The sequence below is a fragment of the Corythoichthys intestinalis genome, chromosome 3, assembly GCF_030265065.1.
Source record: "Corythoichthys intestinalis isolate RoL2023-P3 chromosome 3, ASM3026506v1, whole genome shotgun sequence".
In the NCBI taxonomy this organism is placed as follows: domain Eukaryota; kingdom Metazoa; phylum Chordata; class Actinopteri; order Syngnathiformes; family Syngnathidae; genus Corythoichthys; species Corythoichthys intestinalis.
In genome coordinates, this window is record NC_080397.1 from 10,528,744 (window position 1) to 10,552,646 (window position 23,903).

The following is a 23,903-nucleotide window of genomic DNA, read 5'->3' on the forward strand; positions in this document are numbered from 1 at the left end:
AAGCAATGAGTTAACTACTATGATTTTTTTTTTTTTTTAATGGTATTATTGGAGGTCATAACAAGAGGGTTCTTAATGTTTACATTATATATATTTTTTAATTTATCAATTTACTCATTTATAATAACTACTAAAAAGAAGGATTAACCTTGATGCCTATTGTCACAGATTAGTAGCTATTACTACTATATTTCAGATTTTTAATTGAAATAGTTATATAATTATATATAATTTTATATTACATATTATAATGTATAATGTCTTTTTTTTTTTTAACATTATACATCATAAAAATAAACTAGTTGCAGCTGCAGTCTCTTAAATCCGACGGGGAAAAAAAAGATGTCGCTTGTCCAAATTTGGTTCTTTTTGGGGGGTGGGGGGGGGTTACCCTGTAGAGGCCTGTTGACGTGATTTACATCATAATTAAGCATACGGTGTATATATAATTACGATGCAGCTTGCCCTATACTGTAACGGGTTAAAAAAAAAAAAACTCCGACCGCCCTTCTTTCATTGGCCAACCCGGAACATTTAGGCAACAATAAGTCTGCAATTAATGTAATTATTCAGGCACCAGGCAAACAATTTTTTAAAAATGGGGTCTAAATTCGATGCATATACAGGTAATTCCCAGTTTATGAAATAGTTCCGTTCCTGTGCTGACAATGAAACCTGGATTTCTGCGTAAATTGGAATTAACCCTTTAAATACCCCAGAACACCCTCTAAATTAAAAAAAAAAAAAAAAACTATCCATAAACATGTATTATACTGTTTTCGCCAAGATGTTGGAGCTAAGTCCTAGCTCGACAGTGAGCTAAGCTCTGAAATTACGATGTGTGACCAACGTGTGGTTTGCTGACTTTACTCAGCTGCTCATGACATCAACAAAGTCTTATCTTCAATAACAGCAATTCAAATTTGCGTTTACAAGTAGCTGCTGATACAGCAATAACAAACGATTAGCATGTATCAGCGTCTGCACATCATCAAAAACAATCAAATAAACTCGCTTCAAGTATTTGACCACAATTAAGAACGTACAATAAACAGTACAAAATGGGTATTATATACAGCCGTCGCCTCTGGATGCTTCACAAGCAACAAATGTGAGCGCATGCTGTCACCTCTGTCACTCGGCTGCTCTGTCTGTGCGTGTGCGTGGTGGCCGCGTCTGTACCTGCGCTCGCTTCCTGTTCTACGCTTCCTGCTCCAAAATAAAAGCATGCATCACAAAACAAAAGTAAACATAAAAAAAAAAATTTAAAAATAAAACGACGAGACTCAGGCGTTGAATTGCGTAAGTCGGGTCCGTCATAACCCGAGGACTGCCTGTATATTTAAGTGATATTTTGAGACCGGGCAGCATTAGAAAAAAAATTAATGAATCAAGAAACCATCTTGCACTGTCATTGGCTGTCATCAGCAGATTTCAACAGAGAGACTAGAAGTGTCACAACTGCATTACACCTACAATTCATTAGCTGGCAGTATAAATTTGACAAAAACTTTCCAAAAATGCAATTCAAGCGAGGTGGTTGGCAACCATTTTCTGAAAGTGCGGTCGTTATGAGCGGACGCATCCTACCTGGTGCGTGGTAGTCCACGGAGATGTCGGAGGGACCTCGTAACAAGGCCGACCTGCGGTAGACCACGTGGACTCTTCCCTGGTTCTCTAGCTCCTGGGTCCCTCTTTCCAAAGGTTCAATAAAGTATTCATCTGCATCGGTGCGGATCATTCCGGCCTGGCATGCACAATGAGAAAGGACACAATTTGAATTAAAAACTGTGCATTGCAGGCATGAAATTAACTCATTGGTGACCATCGATAGCAATGTGTCGAAATAGCACCATGGCAGCCAATGTTGTTGTTTTTTTATTTTATTTTTTATTTTTTTTAAGTGATGTTTAAAATAAAAATAAAAACAACTCTTCATTAGCAGAAAACAAAAGAGAAAAACCTGAATAAGAAAAATAGCAATCTCATAAAAAATTTTAAAAGATTTTTAACTTCATATAAAAATTGAGAAAACAAAATAATGTAGAAAAAAAAAGTCATGGTATCAAGTAACTAGGAGCATTGATGCCTCAGCATCCAAATTCAGTGTCGCCACATTTCTGACCACTGTGACCTTTGACACTTTCTCTTCTCATCGTATCCGCCCCTGAAAATTTGAGTTAAATAGGCTAACCCGTTATCAAGTTATCACAAAAATTTTCTAACCTCTGTGACCTTTAACATTATGACCCCAAAATTGAATCACCTCTTCAGTTTGATATTTCCAACAAATACTGCAAGTCTGCCAGTAATCCCCTTCTTTGTTCTGAATACTTTCAGTGCCCTTGACAATGATGGACGACCAATCATTTGACTTTTGATCGTTTCCCTTCTCATCATATTCCCTACCCTGCAAATTTGAGTTTAATAGGCTAATCTATAATCAAATTATCGTGAAAATTTTTTTCTGACCTCTGGGACCTTGGACGTCATGACCCCAAAATTGAATCACCTCTTCGGTTTCATATTGCCAACATATTCTGCAAGTCTGATCGTTACCTGCTCTTCGATCTGAACTCTTTCAGTGCCATTGCCAATGATAGATGTCCAGTTATTTGACCTTTGACCTTTTGTTATCATATCACCTACCCAGGAAATTTGTTTTTAACAAGGTAATACTTTATCAAATTATCGCAAAAATCCTTTTCTGACCTCTGGAACCTTAGACCTTTCATCTAATGACCCGAAATTGAATTACCTTCCCATTTTTTATATACAGTACATAAAATTTATATATGTATAAAAATATTGTAAACATATCCTCCAAGTTTAATAATCCCTTTCTCTGCTCTTTACACTTTGGTTGCATTAAAAATGATAGACGTCCAAGTATGTGGCGTCCAATCATGCTTCTGAACATTCATTCATTTAAAGCGAGCACTTCCAGTTCAATTGGATTCGATGTTTGTCGCCATCAAGTCAGTCAAGAACTTGTCTTGAACACAGACGTACAGATTTCAATACATAACCTTGGATAGCATGGAGTTGTCATTTTGTCTCGCCCCCTAGTGGTGGGATGTTTTAGTGCAGTGACTTAGAAATGGTTGATATGCAGTCAAAAAGATCTGTTCATGAACACTCAGCGTGTTCGTCCTATACATAATGGAGCATTTAGCGGGCGAAAGACGGACATTTCCCTCGGGAGCAGCGAGTGGCTGAAAAAGCCGTTAATGCCACTTCAAGGTCTCGAGCACCCACGTATAGCTTTCGCCAGTTTGACACATTTGCATTCCCGACTTTTGCGGAGAAATGTGTGAAAAGTCTCTCTGCTCTCATACAGAAATAACTTGACAGTCAGACTAACAAGGGCTATCTGAAGATGTTAGATTCCCTCAAGCTAGTTTAATTTAGCAATTAGGGATGTAATCATACATGGATGCAAAATCATCAGAAAATTACTTTAAAAACAAACAAACAAAAGACCCATAAGTGACCCTAATTCAACAGAAAACGTCCCAGAAAAAAACATTATCAACAGGAAATAACCAATGAACAATATGTGACCTAGATATGCTCAAAAATCATCAGAAAGTGTTTTTATTATCAACTTTTATTATTAATATTTATTTTATTATCAACCTAAGAATTCAGAAAAGTCATCAGAAAATTACTAAAAAACAAATGACCCGTAAGTGGCCAAAAAACAACAGGAAGTCACCTGCAAGTGCCTCAAAACCGAAAGAAAGCGACCCAAAATCAACAAGAAGTGATCAGGAAACAACCACGAGGTCAACAGGAAGTGACTAATGAACAAATTGTGAGACAAAAATACCCAAAAATGAGAAAGTGACCTGTAAGTGCTCCACAACCAAGAGGAAGGTACCGTAAATCAACAGGAAGTGACCCCAAACTGTCCAAAAATCAACATGAATCCCCCAACGAACAATATGTGACCCAGATACACCCAAACATCAATAAAGTGATTGTCAACTTTTTATTATTATTTCATTATCAACCTAGGAATTCTGGAAAATAATCAGAAAAGGACTAAAAACTATAAACAAATGACCCGAAAGTGCCCCAAAAACAACTGAAAGTAACCAGCAAGTGCCCCAACACAAAAAGCGACCCAAAAGGAAGCTATTCGGAAACAACCACAAGATCAACAGGAAGTGACCAATGAACCATACATGATCCAGATAGGCCCAAAACTCAGAATGTGCCCAAAAATTAACAAAACCCATAGGTGCCCAAAAAACCACAGGGCGTGACCCATTAACAGGACATGAAACAGAAATGCCCAAAAATCATTAGAGAGTGACCTGTAAGTGACCCTAAATCAACAGGAAGTGAAACAAACACAAGATTAATAGGATGTGACCAGTGAACAATACGGGTCACAGTTATGCCCAAAATTCCACAGAAAGTGACCTGTAAGTGCCCCACAACTAAAGATGCACTGATACCGATACCAGTATCGGCAAGGGGGGGGGGCGATCTGGCCCGAAATGGTAGTATCAGTGAGTACCAACAAAGAGGGCGCCCATACCATTTACCGGTCCAGTATTAAACACTTGACCGCAACCTTTTTTCTCCTGACGCTCACTACACTGTGTTGTGTGATGACACGTGATCACTTTGCATGCCAAGCAGCTAGCGCTATTGGCCAGCTCCAGACCAATTAAAGCGGGCCAATGGCTGCTCTTAACCAATGCCGGGGCAGCTTTTTCATATGCAGGAAAAACTAACAAGGATAGGAATATGACGGCGGTCTGGACATATTTCAGTTTAGAATCTGTCGCGTACACTAACAGCATGCAAGATTTGCGGCCTGAAAGTTTCGAGAGGTGGAGTTAAATCGGCCAGTTTCAATACCTCGAACCTGATAAAACATTTGAAGACGAAACGTGAACGAACGCAAAGAGAAAGGTCAGCTCACTTCGTCTACTGTACTTTTATTGGCTTTTACTGAAAGAAATGCCGCAGTAATTTGAATTTCAAAAGTAGGGTTGTCACCTTTCAGAAATAGAAAAAAGGGATGCTTCCCACACGCCCAAAGCCGTACAGGTGACGAAAAAAAGGGACATCCCCATAACTCCTAAAATGCATAGAAATGTATCTATTTATATTAGTGCTGTCAAATTTATCGCGTCAACGGGCAGTAATACATTTTTTTAAATTAATCACGTTAAAATATTTGACGCAATTAACGCACACATGGAACGACCTGTTCATGCGTTGCCTCAAACAGTTTACAATGACGCCGTTTTAGCACATTGAGAGCGAAAAGGCAGAGAAATGCGAGCGGACACAAGCGTTCATTGGACTGCGCCTTTTATTGGCTTAAAGTGCCTGTGACACGAAAAAGCATGTTTATTTCATAATACACTCGGTATTTTATGCTCCTGAATGATATGAACCGCTTGGATATGTGTGGAAGCGATCGCTATATTTATTTAGTTTTTTTAATCCCGCGCCAGGAAAATGAGTGACTTCCGGCTTCGGTCTTGCATTAAGGAGGAGGGCGCTGTGACGTGTACGGTAGAAGACGTCCTCTTCATGCTACAGTGTACTGTTGTGTATGATGACGAAGGATTTAGCTGATTTTGCGGATTAATACGTTTATTTTTCGCATCACGCCAGCCAAACGACTGCGGAAAAATCATTCTGTATGAGGGAGAGGCGTATGCGCCTTTTTGGAGTTTCAAAAGGTTCCCATTCACCGTGGATATTTACTGTGGGACCATTGGACTTACGATGAAGTGAGTAAACATCTTGTTTTGTATTATGTCAAATACGAATACAGCGATTACAAAGTAAACACTACAAACTTCCTTTAAATGAAGGACTACTTACGTTTGATCATTGATAGGCATGTAAAAAGCTCTCCGAATGCATTAGCAGCAGCACGTTAGCTGCGTTAGCTCCAGCCACCCTCCTCTGGGGAACGAACTGTAAATTGCTCTCCGCCGGGCGGTTTGCCGATCCGCTAAGACATTCAACAACCGGGTCGTCATGTCAAATAATCCAGGATAGCTATGTGTGATTTTCCGCTTTGAAGACTTTGAAACATCACTCGGTTCGGGTTAGCATGTCGGCTAGCTGTCACGCCTTCTGGTTTGTTTACATTCTCCGAAGCCGGGGAAGGGAAATGACATATGTCCGATTTAGGTGTCATAAAATATCGTTCGGGAGGTGCGACAGTAAAGGTGAAGTCGACAGTTTTGACCATTATGGAGTAATTTTGCCATGTCGTCCTGAATAAATGCATTTTTATTATTTCATATTCCATTGAGCACAAGACTGTTATTTGTCATCACCATGCCATTTATTTAGCAATTGGGGAAAATACTTGGATAAAAAGAGTATCCTGTAAAAATATTGAAGTAAAGAGACAGAAACAATGACATTTTGCCGCTCTCTTCATCGCGTTTTCCTCGTTGTGGATAGTTCCACCTCAACGGGCTGACTGGTCCTTCTCAAGCCATTTATATAGCTATTGGGGAAAAATACTTGGGTAAAAAGAATATCCTGTAAAAATATTGGAGTAGAGAGACTGAAACAATGACATTTTGCGGCTTTCTTCGTCGTGTTTTCCTCGTTCTGAATAATTTCCCCTCAATGGGCTGAATAGTAAAATCGATGAGCCAAGTCTACCGCTGATGTCATCCACCTGTTGGGGACGCTAAAGCCCTATAATGGTAGGCGTGGCTAACCGGCAGATTAAAAGACTAATTTCTCATCATCTGTGCTTTGCTAAATTGTTGTATATAGTTGAATCGCCTCAAGATATGATTCTAATTCACATAATAATGACATTTTAGACTTTTTTTCTCGTGTCATATGCTCTTTAAGCTTTGGCAACTCTTTCACATCAATTATAAGTATTGTGGCGAAAGACTTGGGGAAGAATGACAGGAGACGATATTTTTCTTAACACGCTTAATTGAATACAATGCAGAACATACTGTATACCATTTGCGGCCACCGCTGACAGTCATGGTTGCCCAACTTCCCATCATGCATTTGGGCGGAACAGTTAAGTCGCTACAGTGTCATTTAGTGAAAGCACAACATAACTAATATTCCATCTCTCATAGGAGACGATCTTTTTTTAACACACTTAATTGAACACAACGCAGAAAATACTGTATACCATTTGCAGCCAACACTGACAGTCATGGTTGCCCAACTTCCCATCATGCATTTGGGCGGAACAGTTAAGTCGCTACAGTATCATTTAATGAAAGCACAACAAAAATAATATTCCTATATCTCAAAAAAAAAATATAATGTTCACAAAAAGAAAAGTGCTCAATGCAAAGAGAACTGGCATTCCCAATAAAAATAGCTATGCAAAATACACATTACAAAACTTACTCAGACTTTGTTTTGGCTAGACCTCTAATTTAAAATTCGCAATTGACACCTTGTTGTGTACTTCAATCACTACCTGGAAGAAAGAAGTAGAAGAGCCCATATTATGTCCCGCCCGGCGACGTCAACAATGGCGAGCTATTAGTTTATTTTTTGACTGAAGATTTTACAAACTTTATTAAAACGAAAACATTAACAGGGGTTTTACTATAAAATTACTATAACTTGTACTCAAATTATCTTTTAAGAACAAGTCTTTTTATCCATGGATCCCTTTAACATAAAGAATGTTAAAAATGTTAATGCCGTCTTGTGGATTTACTGTTATAATAAACAAATACAGTACTTAGGTACAGTATGTTGAATGTTTATGTCCGTGTTTTGTCTTTCCATTCCAACAATAATTTATAGAAAAATATGGCATATTTTAGAGATAGTCTGAATTGCAATTAATTACGATTAATTAATTTTTAAGATGTGATTAACTCGATTAAAAATTTTCGTTTAACAGCCCTAATTTATATATCTACCGTATTGGGTTCAATACGGAACGCAACTTTTAATTCCCAATTCGGAACGATTCCTTATATCGAAGGCCGGGTGCAAGCCTATGCAAGCCTATTATAAAGTGCTGTAGAAGTAAGCAAAGTAAGTTAAGCTAAGTGGCTAAGTGTGTGTTCCTGCTTGTGCACAGACAGGAAGGCTAATAGAGTGACAGGCTGCTGTGGTCATTTAATATTACTAATAATTTCATGAAAGTTGCACTGTTTGGCCTTTAAGAGCCAAAACTCAGGGTTTAAAGTTGATTCATTATTCAGTCATTGTATTTTTACTTTCTTACTGTTGGGCTAGTATTATACATGTTTTAATTTAACGAAATTAGCACTTGGCCTTTGAGAGTCAAAAGGTTTTTAATATTTATTTTTTATTATCTTTATATTTTATCATTTTTCTATTGTCACCCATACCAGGTATGCAATAAAAAGTTCTACTAGATTCACTATATATAAATGGCGGAAAACAAGTTCCGCTATAAGACCCCCTATTTGGCCAAATTTCAAAATTGTCCGATATGTACGTGTAATACATCATTGGAAAGTTTAAAATCTCAATTTTCTGGGGGAAGAAAAATTTCGAACAGGAGGGCATTTAATTTTTTTTTTTTTTTTTTTTTTTGAAACACCAAAACCCGAACTGGAGGTGAGAGCATAAGACAGCATAATTAAAGACGCCATGATTTTAACGAGATATTATCGCGTAACTACCTTCTTTCGATCCAAAAACTCCATGTAGCATGTATCACCGAGTGTCAAGACACAGTTGTGAATAGCCACACCCGGATTTTGGGGGATTTTATGGGTGAAACATGGTAATATAACAAGGGTCGCGATGCAGAAATCGCAGACATCAAGGAGTGGTCAAGATTTTCTTTTTCATATATTTACCTTTTAAACGGTTATCAAAATTTTTTTCTTTGTTTAGATCAATTATTTATCATCTAACATATTGGGGAAAATGCGACAGTAGCAAAACAAATACAATTAAGCGATAGTTATGAGATAGATAACCGTGTCTTATTTACAGGCACCGTTTTTTTCATAGTGACGTAATTTGTTTAAGTCTAAAATATGCAAGTGAATAATTCTTTAAAGTCGTTTTTTTTCTAAACGAAATATTAGACATCGATTAATGATTCTAAGCTAAGAATGACAGACAGTTTGAATAGTATATACATAATTACTTGCCTTCTTTTTATGGCTGGGTTGAAACAAAAGAGGTTGCGCGACGTCTGTAAACGGGGGTTTCCAGGGTAAAACAGACAAATTGAAAATAGTTTGGGGGCTTAATACGCCATGAATCTGCTATGGCAGCATATGAACATATTGTTCTATCAAACACGATAGTTGTTTTGCCTTAAAATACAGCAGTTTCTTTTAAAGAGGAGTGCAAGAGCAGAAACTGCTTTTTCAGTCTTGTCTGTTTTCTGCCATATAAATATATATGTGTTAGGGCTGTCAAAATTATTGCGCTAACGGGCGGTAATTAATTTTTTAAATAATCACGTTGAAATATTTGACGCAATTAACGCACATGTCCCGCTCAAACAGATTAAAAGGACAGTGTCATGTCCATTTGTTACTTGTGTTTTTTTTTTTTTTCTTGTCGCCCTCTTCTGATGCTTGGGTGCGACTGATTTTATGAGTTTCAGCACCATCCATGAGCATCGTGTAATTATTGACATCAACAATGGCGAGCTACTAGTTTATTTTTTGTTTGAAAGTTTTAAAAATCTTATTAAAGCGAAAACATGAAGTGGGGTTTTAATGTAAAATTTCTATAACTTGTACTAACAATTATCTTTTAAGAACTACACGTCTTTCTATCCATGGATCGCTTTAACAGAATGTTAATAATGTTAAGGCCTTCTTGTTGATTTATTGTTATAAACAGGGTTGCACATATTTTTTTTGCCCAGGTTCTCAGAGGAGGACCTGGTCCTCATTGAGCTTGAGAGCCGACCCGCCTGATGCGATAAAATTATGACAAGCTTTAGTTAGAGCCAAATACCTTTTATTAATTATATTAACAATTAATGCCTGATTAACATCAACTGGCGCAACAAAATTGCCATTACTTTGAAGTGAAATGTAAAGAAATAAACATAAAAGCAGTACTAATTCAAAATAAAGGGCATTATGCGGCTCCCACATTAACTCCAAGCCTTTGTAAAAGTGGGATGTCCTCCTCCTCATAAGAGCTCATTGAACGTGCATGTTTAGGCTTTGTGAAATGCGAGCAAAAACACGTTTGTCAGTGCATGGCGCTGCTCTTCATTAACTTTATTCCGCCACTTGTCCATAGGGCGAGTGGGGTGCTGCCTGACATCGATAGTTTGCTTAATTGCCACATGCTCTGTTTTTTTCGTGCATTTCAAAGTTTGGATGGCTGAAATTCTTGGACCCAACATAAAATGCGCTGCCGTTATCAGCGATTCTCACGGCAAATTTTGTACCACATATCAGTGCGAGCATCATTTGCTTCTAGCTATGGTACCTCCTGCAGCCACTTTTCAGCAAAAGTCTTTTTTTCGGTAGCTCCGGTGACGTCTCTGTCGTCTGTCTGTCCTTTGACGGGGTTGGGGGAACACGGAAATAATTACTCAGTGGGGCCTGCCTCCGACATTTTGAGAAGTGATTATCTCATGTCCGCCGCAAATACAGTGGTCAGCCATCGGTACGCAAAAGCGTATGGAAACCGTTGAGGGCCAGCGCGTTTGTATACGTCCAGTACGCATGCGCGCATACGGACCACTTATGTGCACCCCTGGTTATAAACAAATACAATACTTATGTACAGTATGTTGAATGTACAGTATATATCCGTCTTGTGTCTTATGTTTCCATTCCAACAATAATTCACAAAAAAATATGTATATATATATATATATATGTATATATATATATATATTATAGATGGTTTGAATTGCAATTAATTACGAAAAATTAATTTTAAAAATGTGATTAACTCAATTAAAAATTTGCATCGTTTGAAATATGTATGTTTTATTTTAACATGAAGTGACCCTAAATCTACATGAAATGACCAGTACATGCCCAAAAATCATCAGAAAGTAACCCAAAATCAACAGAAAGTGACAAATGAACAGAAAATGACCTGGAAATGCCCTAAAATCAGCAGGAAATTAGCCAAAACAGTGTGTAGGAAGTGCACCCTGAGTGCCCCAAAATATACCAGAAGTGACTCAAAATCAACAAAAGTGACCCGATAGTACGCTAAATATAACAAGGGAGTGACCTGAAATTAAATCAATGAAAAAAAGAGAACCGGTTGTGAATGCTCATCTTTCAAAGCCATTGACAGCGCTAGACGTCAAATGAACCAACGTTCATTGGACGTCGAGCGCCGTCAACTGCAGCAAATGAGTGCAGTGGCAGGCTACTTAAAGCGCTAAGCTAGACACAAATTTGGTCACAACAGTACCCAACTAGTGCGTACTGCTTGGTAAAAATGTGCCTTTATCATCAAATGTATGCAGTGGACGCCATTTAAAAATAACCATAGACTCGGCACTGACATTTCCAGGCCACTAGCCTGTCAAAAAAAACAATTACCATCCTCACGTTGGTTTGTTTTCACCCAGACAGCCGATTTAATGAGACCGACGTCCAAACTAACTCAGAAACAGCAACAAAATATTGCTTCCAAACAGAAAAAGGAACAATCACCAAAATAATAACACAACAAGTCATACCAACAGTAAATGATATGCTGATGGGAAAACTGCATTCCAGCATAATATATTCGAATCTGTGTTTGCAAGCAATAGCAAACCACGGCAGATTTAACTTTTCAAATGTTTTTCACCGAGGTTGCAAATGAGTTTTTTTGTTTGTTTGTTTTTTTTAATCATAAGAGGTCTTTCCAAAGACATATGCATCCTGTTTTTTTACGGTTAAGAATATAGAATAGAATGAACTACAGTTGCATTAAATGGTAACTCATTAGTTGCCATTGACAGAAATGGACATCCTATCTTTAAAAAGCTTTTTAATAGGGCACTCCATCACATTGGCTGCCATTGACGGCGCTAGACGCTCAATCCATTTGGACTGGGAGGGCTATCAGCAATTGTACTGAAAATTATTTGGACAACATTTGTTGTCAATGGGAGACAATGCATGTAACATAAAGATACAGTGCCCTCCATAATTATTGGCACCCCTGGTTAAGATGTGTTTTTTAACTTCTAATATATATATTTTTTTTAATTAAAAAAAATATGGGACCTTAATGGAAAAAAAAAGAAAAATCCAACCTTCAATACAAGTGCATTTATTCAATGGGGGAAAAATCCTACATAAAGACCCTAACAAGGTTCCCAGGGCCTTTGGAAGCAAAACAGCCCCACAGCATCACTGACCCACCCCCATACTTCACAGTGGGTATGAGGTTCTTTTCAGCATGCGCATCTTTCGTGGCACGCCAGACCCACTTAGAGTGTTTGTTGCCAAAAAGCTCAATGTTGGTCTTCCAGGCTCTCAGAGGCTTCAACTGGGACCGTGTGCGTTGGTCAAATGAGACCCAGGTCTCTGGATTTTCAAAAAAGAACATGCCGAGTTAACACTGTTGTTATGGAACTTGTAGAAACGACTCTAGACATTACGACATATGACGGATGTTTTCTTCATACGTTTCCCGAAGCCAAAAAAGAGGAAAAAATGTGAACAATGAATCAAATTGTGCGAACGTCCAAAAGACCAGTTTAAGGCCAGCAAGGTGAAGCCATTCACCTCCATATGCAGTAAACATTTTGATGAGAGCCATGGTCCCACAGAGGACGAATAGGTAAGCGATTTTGCTATTTTTACTTATTTTTTAGCGTGGCGTTTTGGCGTGCTGCTTCTGTTTGACAATGAATGACCGGAAAAAAATTAAAATGGTAACTGACTGCCACTGTTGATAGGTTTTTCTGTTGTAAAATGACATCTTTAGTAAGGGGGAAGTGTAACTAAATTATAGAATTAAGATTTGTTATTAATGAAAAAAATGTAAGTGTTTGTTGGCTGTCTCTGAGTAGCATTTGCGATCGCTACACAAAAATAACAATGTAAATTACCCCCAAGAACGGTCAGAGACTTAAGACAACCAGAGGATATAATACATAAAAAAGACAAGGCATATGATGGTGATGGATAGATTACTGAAACAGGAGAATGTCATTGTCAGTGGCATAAGGCAATACACAAAAGCAAAAGGTGTCGATAAAAAAGCTACCTGTGGATCGGGTCGGCTTTTTTTTCAGCCTTTGACACTCAAGCCATCTCTTCAACTGAACATTTGTATGTTCTTCCACATCTTTACCAGTGAATTTGACACCAGGGACATCCTTTTCGGACAGAATTGGTATGTTTAGCTCGGTAAACATCTCGTTCGTACACTATTTACATGCATTTAGCATGAGGGACAAACGCGAGCTAGACCCGCATAGCAACAGTTGCTAACGTCATGAATATTAATGAGCAAAAGTGATGTGTTGTACGCCATTGAGTCACTTCCTGTTGATTTGGGGGCATTTTGGCATTACGTCCTGCTCATACGGGGGGCTGTGGCACAGTGCTAGCTCGAGTTTTCTTGGAACCAAAGGGTCAGCGGTTCAATTCCCGGCTATGATTGCCCACCATGAAAGTGCCCTTGGGTAAGGCACTGAACGCTAATTTGCCCCCAGTGGGTTGGCAGCACCTTGCATGACAGCTGCACCATTGGTGCCTGAATGTGTGTGTGAAAGGGTAAATGTGAGCTAATGTAAATCGCTTTGGGCATGTTATACATATAGATAAATGTGCTACATGAGTATTCTCCATTTACCATATCAGGTCACTTGGGTTGGAAATCAATAGGAGCGTAGGTTTTTTTAAAAATGGCAAATAGGGCCATTGGAAATTCATGTTGTCAATTGATCAGGGGTCATTTCAGGGTCACTTCCTCTTGTTATCGGGTCACTTATTGATCTGGGGTCATTTCATTTGAATAAAAAGCATCTCACAAGATTCATGGCTACGTCATTCAAGAAAAGTTGAGGGCAAGGGACTATTTTTGGTAAGAAAAACAGAAACAAATTATATTGTAACGCCAACTTGGTGATGATAATGCACACTCAGCAGGAAAATATTACATTATTTCCACTTAATTGTAGATGTAGAAGATGACCACCGCCACGCTAAATGCTAATGCTAATGAGAACATGAATGCTATAATAATGCTCCTAGCCACCTATCCAATCATCATCGCGTTTGGAGGACATCACTCCTTTCCCTCCTCCCCGCTCCCGCTCTGCTCATGCCTAGGAGGCTGTGATAAAATCAGACAACTCGCGTTTCATTCAACCAAATTGTAGTAACATGCCGCATCCTCAGTAACGGTAACGGTAGGAGTGGGAACCTCTTGGTACCTCACGATACGATACGATTTGCAATACAAAGCTCACGATAACGGTGATCTGACGATAAAGCGATACAACGATTTTTGATACATTGGTCAGGAAATCCGTCAAGGATATTCTACAAAAAATTAATAAATAGAAAAACAAGCTTCTGCTGTGAATTGGAATGAGTTTATCACTAGTAGACATCCAATCCATTTGAACTGGGAAGGTGGTTCGCTGCTATCCCTCCAACTTCAAACGGATTGAACGTCTATGGCCGTCAGTGGCAGCCAAAGCCAGGCAATGAGTAATTTTGGACCATTTAAGGTCATTTACCTGTTGATTTTCAGTTACTTCCTGTTGATGTGGGGTATTTTATGGGTCACTTGCTGTTTATGTTGCATTACAAAACAAGATGTGACCTGGGAATCACCTGAATGAATAGGCAGTGACTCAAACTCAACAGGAAATGACCTGTAAATGCCCTAAAATGAAAAGCAAATGATCTGTAAATGCCCCGAAAATTGGACCGAATGACTGTGAATGCTGTGGTTTTGAATGAACGAACGTTCACAGTCTAAATGGATTGGGTGTCGAGCACCGTCAATGGCAGCCTTTCGTTATTATTTATTTTTTATTTTATAGGGTTAGGGTTTATATATATTATATATTATATATATATATATATAGTATATATATATATATATATATATATATATATATATATATATATATATATATATATATATATATATATATATATATATATATATATATATATATATATATATATATACATATATATATATATATATATATATATATATATATACTGGACTGTCTCAGAAAATTAGAATACACAATATTCTAATTTTCTGAGACAGTCCTGTACATTAATCCACCATTTAAAGCAGGGGTGTCCAAACTTTTTGCAAAGGGGACCAGATTTGGCGTGGTAAAAATGTGGGGGGCCGACCTTGGCTGACGTCCTTTACATAGAACAATATACAGGACTGTCTCAGAAAATTAGAATATTGTGTATTCTAATTTTCTGAGACAGTCCAGTATATATATATATATATATATATATACATATTTATTAGGGCTGTCAAACGATTAAAATTTTTAATCGAGTTAATTACAGCTTAAAAATTAATTAATCGTAATTAATCGCAATTAATCGCAATTCAAACCATCTATATAATATGCCATATTTTTCTGTAAATTATTGTTGGAATGGAAAGATAAGACGCAAGATGGATATATACAACATACGGTACATAAGGACTGTATTTGTTTATTATAACAATAAATCAACAAAATGGCATTAACATTATTAACATTCTGTTAAAGTGATCCATGAAAAGAAAGACTTGTAGTTCTTTATGAAAAACGTTAGTACAAGTTATAGAAATTTTATATTAAAACCCCTCTTAATGTTTTCGTTTCAATAAAATTTGTAAAAATTCCAATCAAAAAATAAACTAGTAGCCCGCCATTGTTGATGGCAATAATTACTTACACTATAAAATCAGTCGCACCCAAGCGCCGGCAGCAAAACTCCGCAAAACACAATTAACAAGTGGGCCTTTCACTCCACTGTCATTTAAATCTGTCTGAGCTGGGCAAGTGCGTTAATTGCGTCAAATATTTTAACGTGATTAATTTGAAAAATTAATTAACGCCCATTAACGCGATAATTTTGACAGCCCTAATATATATATATATATATATATATATATATATATATATATATACAGGGGTGCACATAAGTGGTCCGCATGCGCGCATGCGTACTGGACGTATACAAACGCGCTGGCCCTCAACGGTTTCCATACACTTTTGCGTACCGATGGCTGACCACTGTATTTGCGGCGGACACGAGATAATCACTTCTCAAAATGTCGGAGGCAGGCCCCACTGAGTAATTATTTCCGTGTTCCCCCACCCCCGTCAAAGGACAGACAGACGACAGAGACGTCACCTGAGCTACCGAAAAAAGGACTTTTGCTGAAAAGTGGCTGCAGGAGGTACCATAGCTAGAAGCAAATGATGCTCGCACGGATATGTGGTACAAAATTTGCCGTGAGAATCGCTGATAACGGCAGCGCATTTTATGTTGGGTCCAAGAATTTCAGCCATCCAAACTTTGAAATGCACGAAAAAAACAGAGCATGTGGCAATTAAGCAAACTATTGATGTCAGGCAGCACTCCACTCGCCCTATGGACAAGTGGCGGAATAAAGTTAATGAAGAGCAGCGCCATGCACTGACAAACGTGTTTTTGCTCGCATTTCACAAAGGTAAACATGCACGTTCAATGAGCTCTTATGAGGAGGAGGACATCCCACTTTTACAAAGGCTTGGAGTTAATGTGGGAGCCGCATAATGCCCTTTATTTTGAATTAGTACTGCTTTTATGTTTATTTCTTTACATTTCACTTCAAAGTAATGGCAATTTTGTTGTGCCAGTTGATGTTAATCAGGCATTAATTGTTAATATAATTAATAAAAGGTATTTGGCTCTAACTAAAGCTTGTCATAATTTTATCGCATCAGGCGGGTCGGCTCTCAAGCTCAATGAGGACCAAGTCACATCTCCAGGTCCTCCTCTGAGAACCTGGGCAAAAAAAATATGTGCACCCCTGTATATATATATATATATATATATATACATATATATATATATATATATATATATATATATATATATATATATATATATATATATATTAGGGCTGTCAAAATTATCGCGTTAACTGGCGTTAATTAATTTTTTAAATTAATCACGTTAAAATATTTGACGCAATTAACGCACTTGCCCAGCTCAGACATATTTAAATGTCACTAGAGTGAAAGGCCCACTTGTTAATTGTGTTTTGCGGAGTTTTGCTGCCCTCTGCTGGCGTTTGGGTGCGACTGATTTTATAGTGTAAGTAATTATTGCCATCAACAATGGCGGGCTACTAGTTTATTTTTTGATTGAAAATTTAACAAATTTTATTAAAACGAAAACATTAAGAGGGGTTTTAATATAAAATTTCTATAACTGATTTAGAACTGATTTATTGTTATAATAAACAAATACAGTCCTTATGTACCGCATGTTGAAAATATATATCCATCTTGCGTCTTATCTTTCCATTCCAACAATAATTTAGAGAAAAATATGGCATATTATATAGATGGTTTGAATTGCGATTAATTGCGATTAATTACGATTAATTAATTTTTAAGCTGTAATTAACTCGATTAAAAATTTTAATCGTTTGACAGCCCTAATATATATATATATATATATATATATATATATATATATATATATATATATATATATATATATATATATATATATATATATATATATATATATATGCTGTATACTATATTTTTTAATGGACACCTTTTTAAAACAGTATCTCGATTCTTGACAGGAGCATATCGATAACCTTTTGGGATACAAAGTACCACGATTTATCACCATTTCGATATTTTGTCATTGCAAAGATGAGAAAAGTAATTTATTAGATTACTCACTACTGAAAAAAATAACGCTGTTATACTCTAACGCCGTTATTAACAACACTGCTGACGACGATGGAACAATTCCCAGTCTATACATATACAGTATGTAGGTGTACTGTTGTACACGTATGAGCCAGAGGCAGAATCTCCAGCAGCTGACGCGATCGCTGACAGTGAAGTTGAAGAAATCGATGTCAATATTCTGGGAAAATTTGTTTTCATCTCCTAAAAACTCTTAACCTCCTCCCAAAACCCTGATAATTTAATTCATACATGTTGAAGGGGGGTACCCTTGAAAACAGGCTGGATTGAGGCTCACGAGGACCAGAGTTGGCCACCTCTGGAAAAATGCATTGCAACAAAAATAAATAAACAAATGAATAAGCTTGTGTCTCAGGCGTAGGGTTGGGCATCAAGCATCGATTGGATCCGGGACTAACACTCCGATGCTCCCTGAACCGTTTGAATTTTTAAATTTCGATTCCAGGTTTCCAGGTTACCGCCGATCGGTAAAAAAATAGCTGCCGGACATCACGAAGAAGAAGCCACATGAAGCGTGTGTTTGTGCATTGCAACTTGATTTCAATGATGGACATGATGCTGAGGTGCTCATAGGTTTGGCCAACTTCACGAAGAGTCAGCTCAGTGCAACATTTGCAACACAGCTACAGTATATCACGTAAAGGTGGCTCCACGACCAATATTATTAAACACCAGCTTCATGGAATACAAGTGCCTAGTAGTGCATTGCTGAGTATTGTTTATTTGACAAGCTGCACCGGTTCTCTAACCAATCAGAACCAGGTAAGTAAAACAAAAGCTATTGACATACTATGGATGGATGGTTGGATGGATGGATGGATGGATGGATGGACGGACGGATGGATGGATGGATGGATGGATGGATGGATGGATGGATGGATGGATGGATGGATGGATGGATGGATGGATGGATGGATGGATGGATGGATGGATGGATGGATGGATGGATGGATGGATGGATGGATGGATGGATGGATGGATGGATGGATGGATGGATGGAAGGAATAGCGCGAGAATCAGGCATGAAAATGGGTCAGAGGGAAAAAAGGTGAGAAGGGTGTGGAGGAAATATGTTCCGGTACACTGTACAATTAGGGGTGTCCCAAACGACTAATTCCCCCCAGCCCCCCACCCTTTTTTTTTTTGATTTAGCAACACTTAAATTGTTTTTTTTTTTTAAGTACAAATAAACATGTAAATAACAACAATAAATCGCAAATAAACAATGGGGTCAAATGCTCATAGCATTAACTAGTGCAAAAGAATGGAATGTAAAAAGATTCAGAACACTGACTTCGCCTTTCCAACATGATTCAAAACAATTCTCCAAAAAAATATCTAGCATTAATATTAGGGTATACTACTTTATATAATAGTAGTATAATAATTATTCATTGCCAATCAGATTTTTCATAAAGGGTGTCATTTTAAAGCTAGTCTTAGTGTAGAATCTGAATTCTGAAGTATGAGGGATTAACTCCAGAAATCATTATTTATATGATGAACATGACGTGCTTTTATTTTTGAAATGTTCACCGGAAGTACGTTCGCTAACCCGCTAACAGTAACCTTTACAGTTTTTTTTTTTTTTTTCATTTTTTTCGTTTGCATATGCTGTTAACCAGAGATTTTTCATGTTTGAAGTGTCACCTTTTAACGGCAAGTTTGCGTTTTGGAGAAGACTGCCAATGTTTTATAGCAGGCTAAAGTAGGTTGTCTTCTTTTTCCCATTAGCCTCAATGCAGCAATGCTAACGTTTACAGTGGTTAACATAGATGTGTTTCCTTATTTTGTAAGTCGTAACTTTAATTCTACGGCGTGTTGATGACCAATAAACATCTGTGAAAAGAATTGGAGTCTCATATGACATCAACACGCACGTGTACACGCACGCACAAATGTACAAATTTATGCACGCATGAACGCAGCAATTAAAATTATTCATTTTTATTTACCATGCAATAAATGGACTCATTGAATATCGCGACAGGCTTAGCAACTTCAATAAAACATGGCGTTAGTTAAATGGTCTCACTCTCTACTCTTCCAAAATTACAACTGGGTGACGGCGCTTTAGGTGTTCATTCATGGCTGACGTGCAGCCAGGCTTGGCATTGAAGAGACAGGACACAACAGTGTACCCTCCTTTGTTTCGTTGAAATAAGTCTTTTTTTTTTGGCAAATCTGGTGCACTTTTTTACTTTGTTCTGCGTTCCCCGCTTGCATACCAAGCATCCGACATTAAAAAAAAACTCCCAACCCCCCCCTTAAAAATGTTCTCCTCGGATATACACAATTCACGTAGGTTACCCTTTCTGACTTCAAAACGGCGAATTTTGCCGAAAGGTGAGAGATTTTCATGCCTGGAGAAAAAGTCGTATTATTACGTCGGGCTAATGTAGTTATTTAAGCAGCTATGTACTTCGCGTAGCGCGTTGCCGCCTCTGTTAAAATCAACTGTATAAAAAGCATCTTTTGTTTTAGAATCGGTTTTACCAATAAGGAAACCCTTATTATTTTTGCTTCATCTACATTAAATTAGAATCAATAGAAGAATTTATACTAATGCTTTGTCGTAGCTCCCAGCTAGGGAGGTACATGTATATAAAGTGAGTAGGGGCTCACAGCTACCTTACACCTACGTAATATTTGCAACTTTTTCTCGCTTTCTCATATTTACGCCTTCAAGCTTCATCTACACCCAGTGAACATGTGTTCTCTACTGCAGGAGACACTATCTGTCCAGAACGCTCACGCTTACTGCCTGACAAGGCAGAGATGATCATTTTCCTCAACAAAAACTGTTTCTGATTTTATAGTGTACCCGCTGCTAATCTGGACTGGGTTTAACAAGTTGTTTTTTGTTTGTGTGTTTGTCTGTCCGTCTGTTTGTTTGTTTGTTTGTTTGTTTGTTTGTTTGTTTGTTTGTTTGTTTGTTTGTTTGTTTGTTTGTTTGCACCAGGTTAGCCCATTAGTGCGAGCTCAATAACATGTAAAAATGTCTGCAGCATAAGACACTCTAAAACAGACATGTCCAAAGTGCGGCCCGGGGGCCAAATGCGGCCCGCGGTCAAATTTCATCCGGCCCCCAGCCTCTGTCACAAGATCAATAACATCTGGCCCGCACACAGACTTAATAAATTGGTCAGCAGTACTGCTACCAGCATATGAAGTAGCTTACACATTAAATGCTGCTCCTCATTTACCCCCTAAAAGGCAGCAGCACTCTAAGCAATGTTACCCCGTGTGACGCTTAACTTCCAATTTTCTAAAATGGCAACAATCAACAAAAAAAAGAAAGTTGACTGTGACAGTCAAGGCTTCAAGGATAGGTGGAAATTGGACTATTTCTTCACTAAAATACCCACAACTGTGTCTGCCTCATGTGAGCATGTGAGGCGATATTACAAAACAAGACACGCTGACATGTATGACAAGATTGCAGGGAAGATACGCTGCGAGAAATTGAAGCAACTTGAAGCTAGTTTAATTTCACAGCAGCAAGATACCGAGAGTCGAACGCCACAAAGGCTAGTAGCGAGATTGTTGAAATTATTATTTAAAAAAAATAATAAAGCAAATGTCACACACAGAATGGCTAGCTAAAATTTGCTTAAATATATTGTTCTACGTAAAGGACGTCAGCCAAGGTCGGCCCCCCACATTTTTACCACACCAAATCTGGCCCCCTTTGCAAAAAGTTTGGACACCCCTGCTCTAAAACATCGGCAAAAGAATAAGTGTAAATGTTTTCTCCGTGAACTTTTGAAAAAATAAACATCTTTGTGAAAGTGCATTTCTGTGAAAAGAAATTTCATATTCAAGTTCAAAGACTGATATTTAGATACAACTTAAAAATAGCCCTTTGAGAAATTCATAGTTAATTTAAAGTTCGTATAATTTAAAAAATAATTGATAAGTTAAGAAATTAATATAAACTATGCAATTTGTTTGACCCTGCCTATTAAAAGAATCGGAATCGAGAATCATGTGGAACCGGAACCGTTCGAATTCAAATGATGCCCAACCCTACTCAGGAGCTTAACATTCAAGATATGTAACATTCGATATTTAGTATAGTATATGATCATATACAGTATAATATAGCGTATAATTTATTTCACCTCTTAACGTATTTCGAAGCACATTGCACTTTTCTAAGTACTCCTCAAATGTCACAAACACATGACAGCCCCAGGTCCAGGCTCTCGAAAACACTGCGAGTTTGCTGCACAAATCTCAGCCAGACTCGTCGAAGTGCAGCCTTTTTTGGAAATGTATACGTGGAGATCGCTAAATCTTAACTTGCAACACTCTTGCATCCACCACAATTTTGTGGCGGAAAGCTCAAACAGTGACGTCTACGCACATGCAGAGAATACCTGATCGGGAAATTTGAACTTTCATTTGTAATTGACGACCCTGAAACTGAGAAATAAATTCCTTAAAAAACACTATGCCACTGTATTTGTTCAAAACAGGTTTGGATTTTGGAAGATTTCAATGTAGATTTTTAATATTTGGGCATTAGTTTTGTTGGGACATTTTCCCCCTCTAACATGGGAATTGTCTGTACCAGTTTGTTCTTTGGTTATTTTAGGGAAGGCTCCGGACTGATATTTCACTCTCTGACAAGAAGTGGAGATGCGTGGCGCTTTAAAGGCAGCGGGATGAAAATGGCAGCTAATGATGACGAAGGTTTGCTCGCATTTCTGAAAAGCAAACACACCTTTGAACAACACGGCGGGTGAAAGGTGCCACTGTCCTCCTCATAGCCGGCCCTCTAAGAGCTTTTCGCACTGAAAGGAGCCATTTCTGACAAACTGGAGCCCTTCAGCTCAATGCCACATGTTGTTCTTGGCAGGGCCGCGCTGTCTGCTTGGCCCAGCCCGAAGCCGGGAGTATTCAAGTGATAGAACACAGGAGTCTTGATCCTTTTTTTTGGGCGGTGGAGGGGCTGCAAAAGATGCTGGTCTCTGTCCGACACCTGCTCTTGTCTTTCCCGTAACATGATAAGCTTGACCTCCGTAAAGTTGGCCCTCCATCAAATGCAAATGCAGACACAAATTTATACAAAAAAAGAATGTCAATCATCTGTGCCGGTTTGTGCTGTAAAACGTTTTTGAGTTATTACAAATAATGTTCTTCTTTAGGTCATCCAGAGTCAACCCAGTTGCCCCCCTCTACACCATTTGACCCGGAAATGTTACCTTTCGTTTGTGCTGTAAAAACTGTCGTTTTTGCTGCTACGGTTTTATATAGTGTACACGATTTTTTTGCCACCACAAGCAAGTTTTTGGTAAATTTATGCTAATTTCAATTGTATAGGGTGCTGGGTAGGGATGTACCGACGGCAAAATTCTTGAAAAAAAAAGAATATTGGCTGAATAATACACATTACCAATAATTGGGTCAATGCTGTGTCTTTGTTGAAAAGCTACACCATAATGGCAAAAGACATGACTATAGAAAAACCTAACTTAAAGTATAATTACTATTATGGTTCCATAAATTTTTTATTCCACACTTCTGAATGAATCCAAAACAAAATATTCCCTGTAAAGTTTAAATAAAACAAAAATAAAATTGTGCAAATTTCCCTGTACGGTATAAATCTGAAATCTCAAAATACTTCCGAATAGCGGCTGTGAGCCAGGCATGCATGTTGTCGCCATGTTTTGATTATGTCATTGATTATGTCACAATATTCGGTGGTAAACTTTCGGTCTTCAAAACATTTCCACTGCAGATAATGCATTTTTAGGTATTTTTGCCCAATAGTTTTCAATGCCTAATTTTTGGTCACATCTCCAGTGCTGGGTGACTCTGTAAGACCTTAAAAAATAGCTTGTAATAACTGCAAAACCGTGGAAACACAAACAAAAAATTTTTACAGTACAAACGATGCACAAACAAACAGCGCCATTGCGGTTTTGTTCCGCCGTAGTTGGGGGGGCCGCATTACGTCATCACTACAAATTAAAAGCAGAATATTTACAAAACAGTTGCAGCATAA

General features: G+C 37.9%; 1 protein-coding gene across 2 annotated transcripts in view; it reads right to left on the bottom strand.

The window, feature by feature from the left end:
• adamts3 (ADAM metallopeptidase with thrombospondin type 1 motif, 3) overlaps positions 1-23,903 on the bottom strand; it is a 278,467-nt gene that overhangs the window by 223,143 nt on the left and 31,421 nt on the right. For both annotated transcript variants that reach the window (XM_057832049.1, XM_057832048.1), the window contains exon 4: positions 1,591-1,747. In XM_057832049.1, the coding sequence (XP_057688032.1) occupies positions 1,591-1,747 (157 nt within the window). The remainder of the gene's footprint in view (positions 1-1,590; positions 1,748-23,903) is intronic.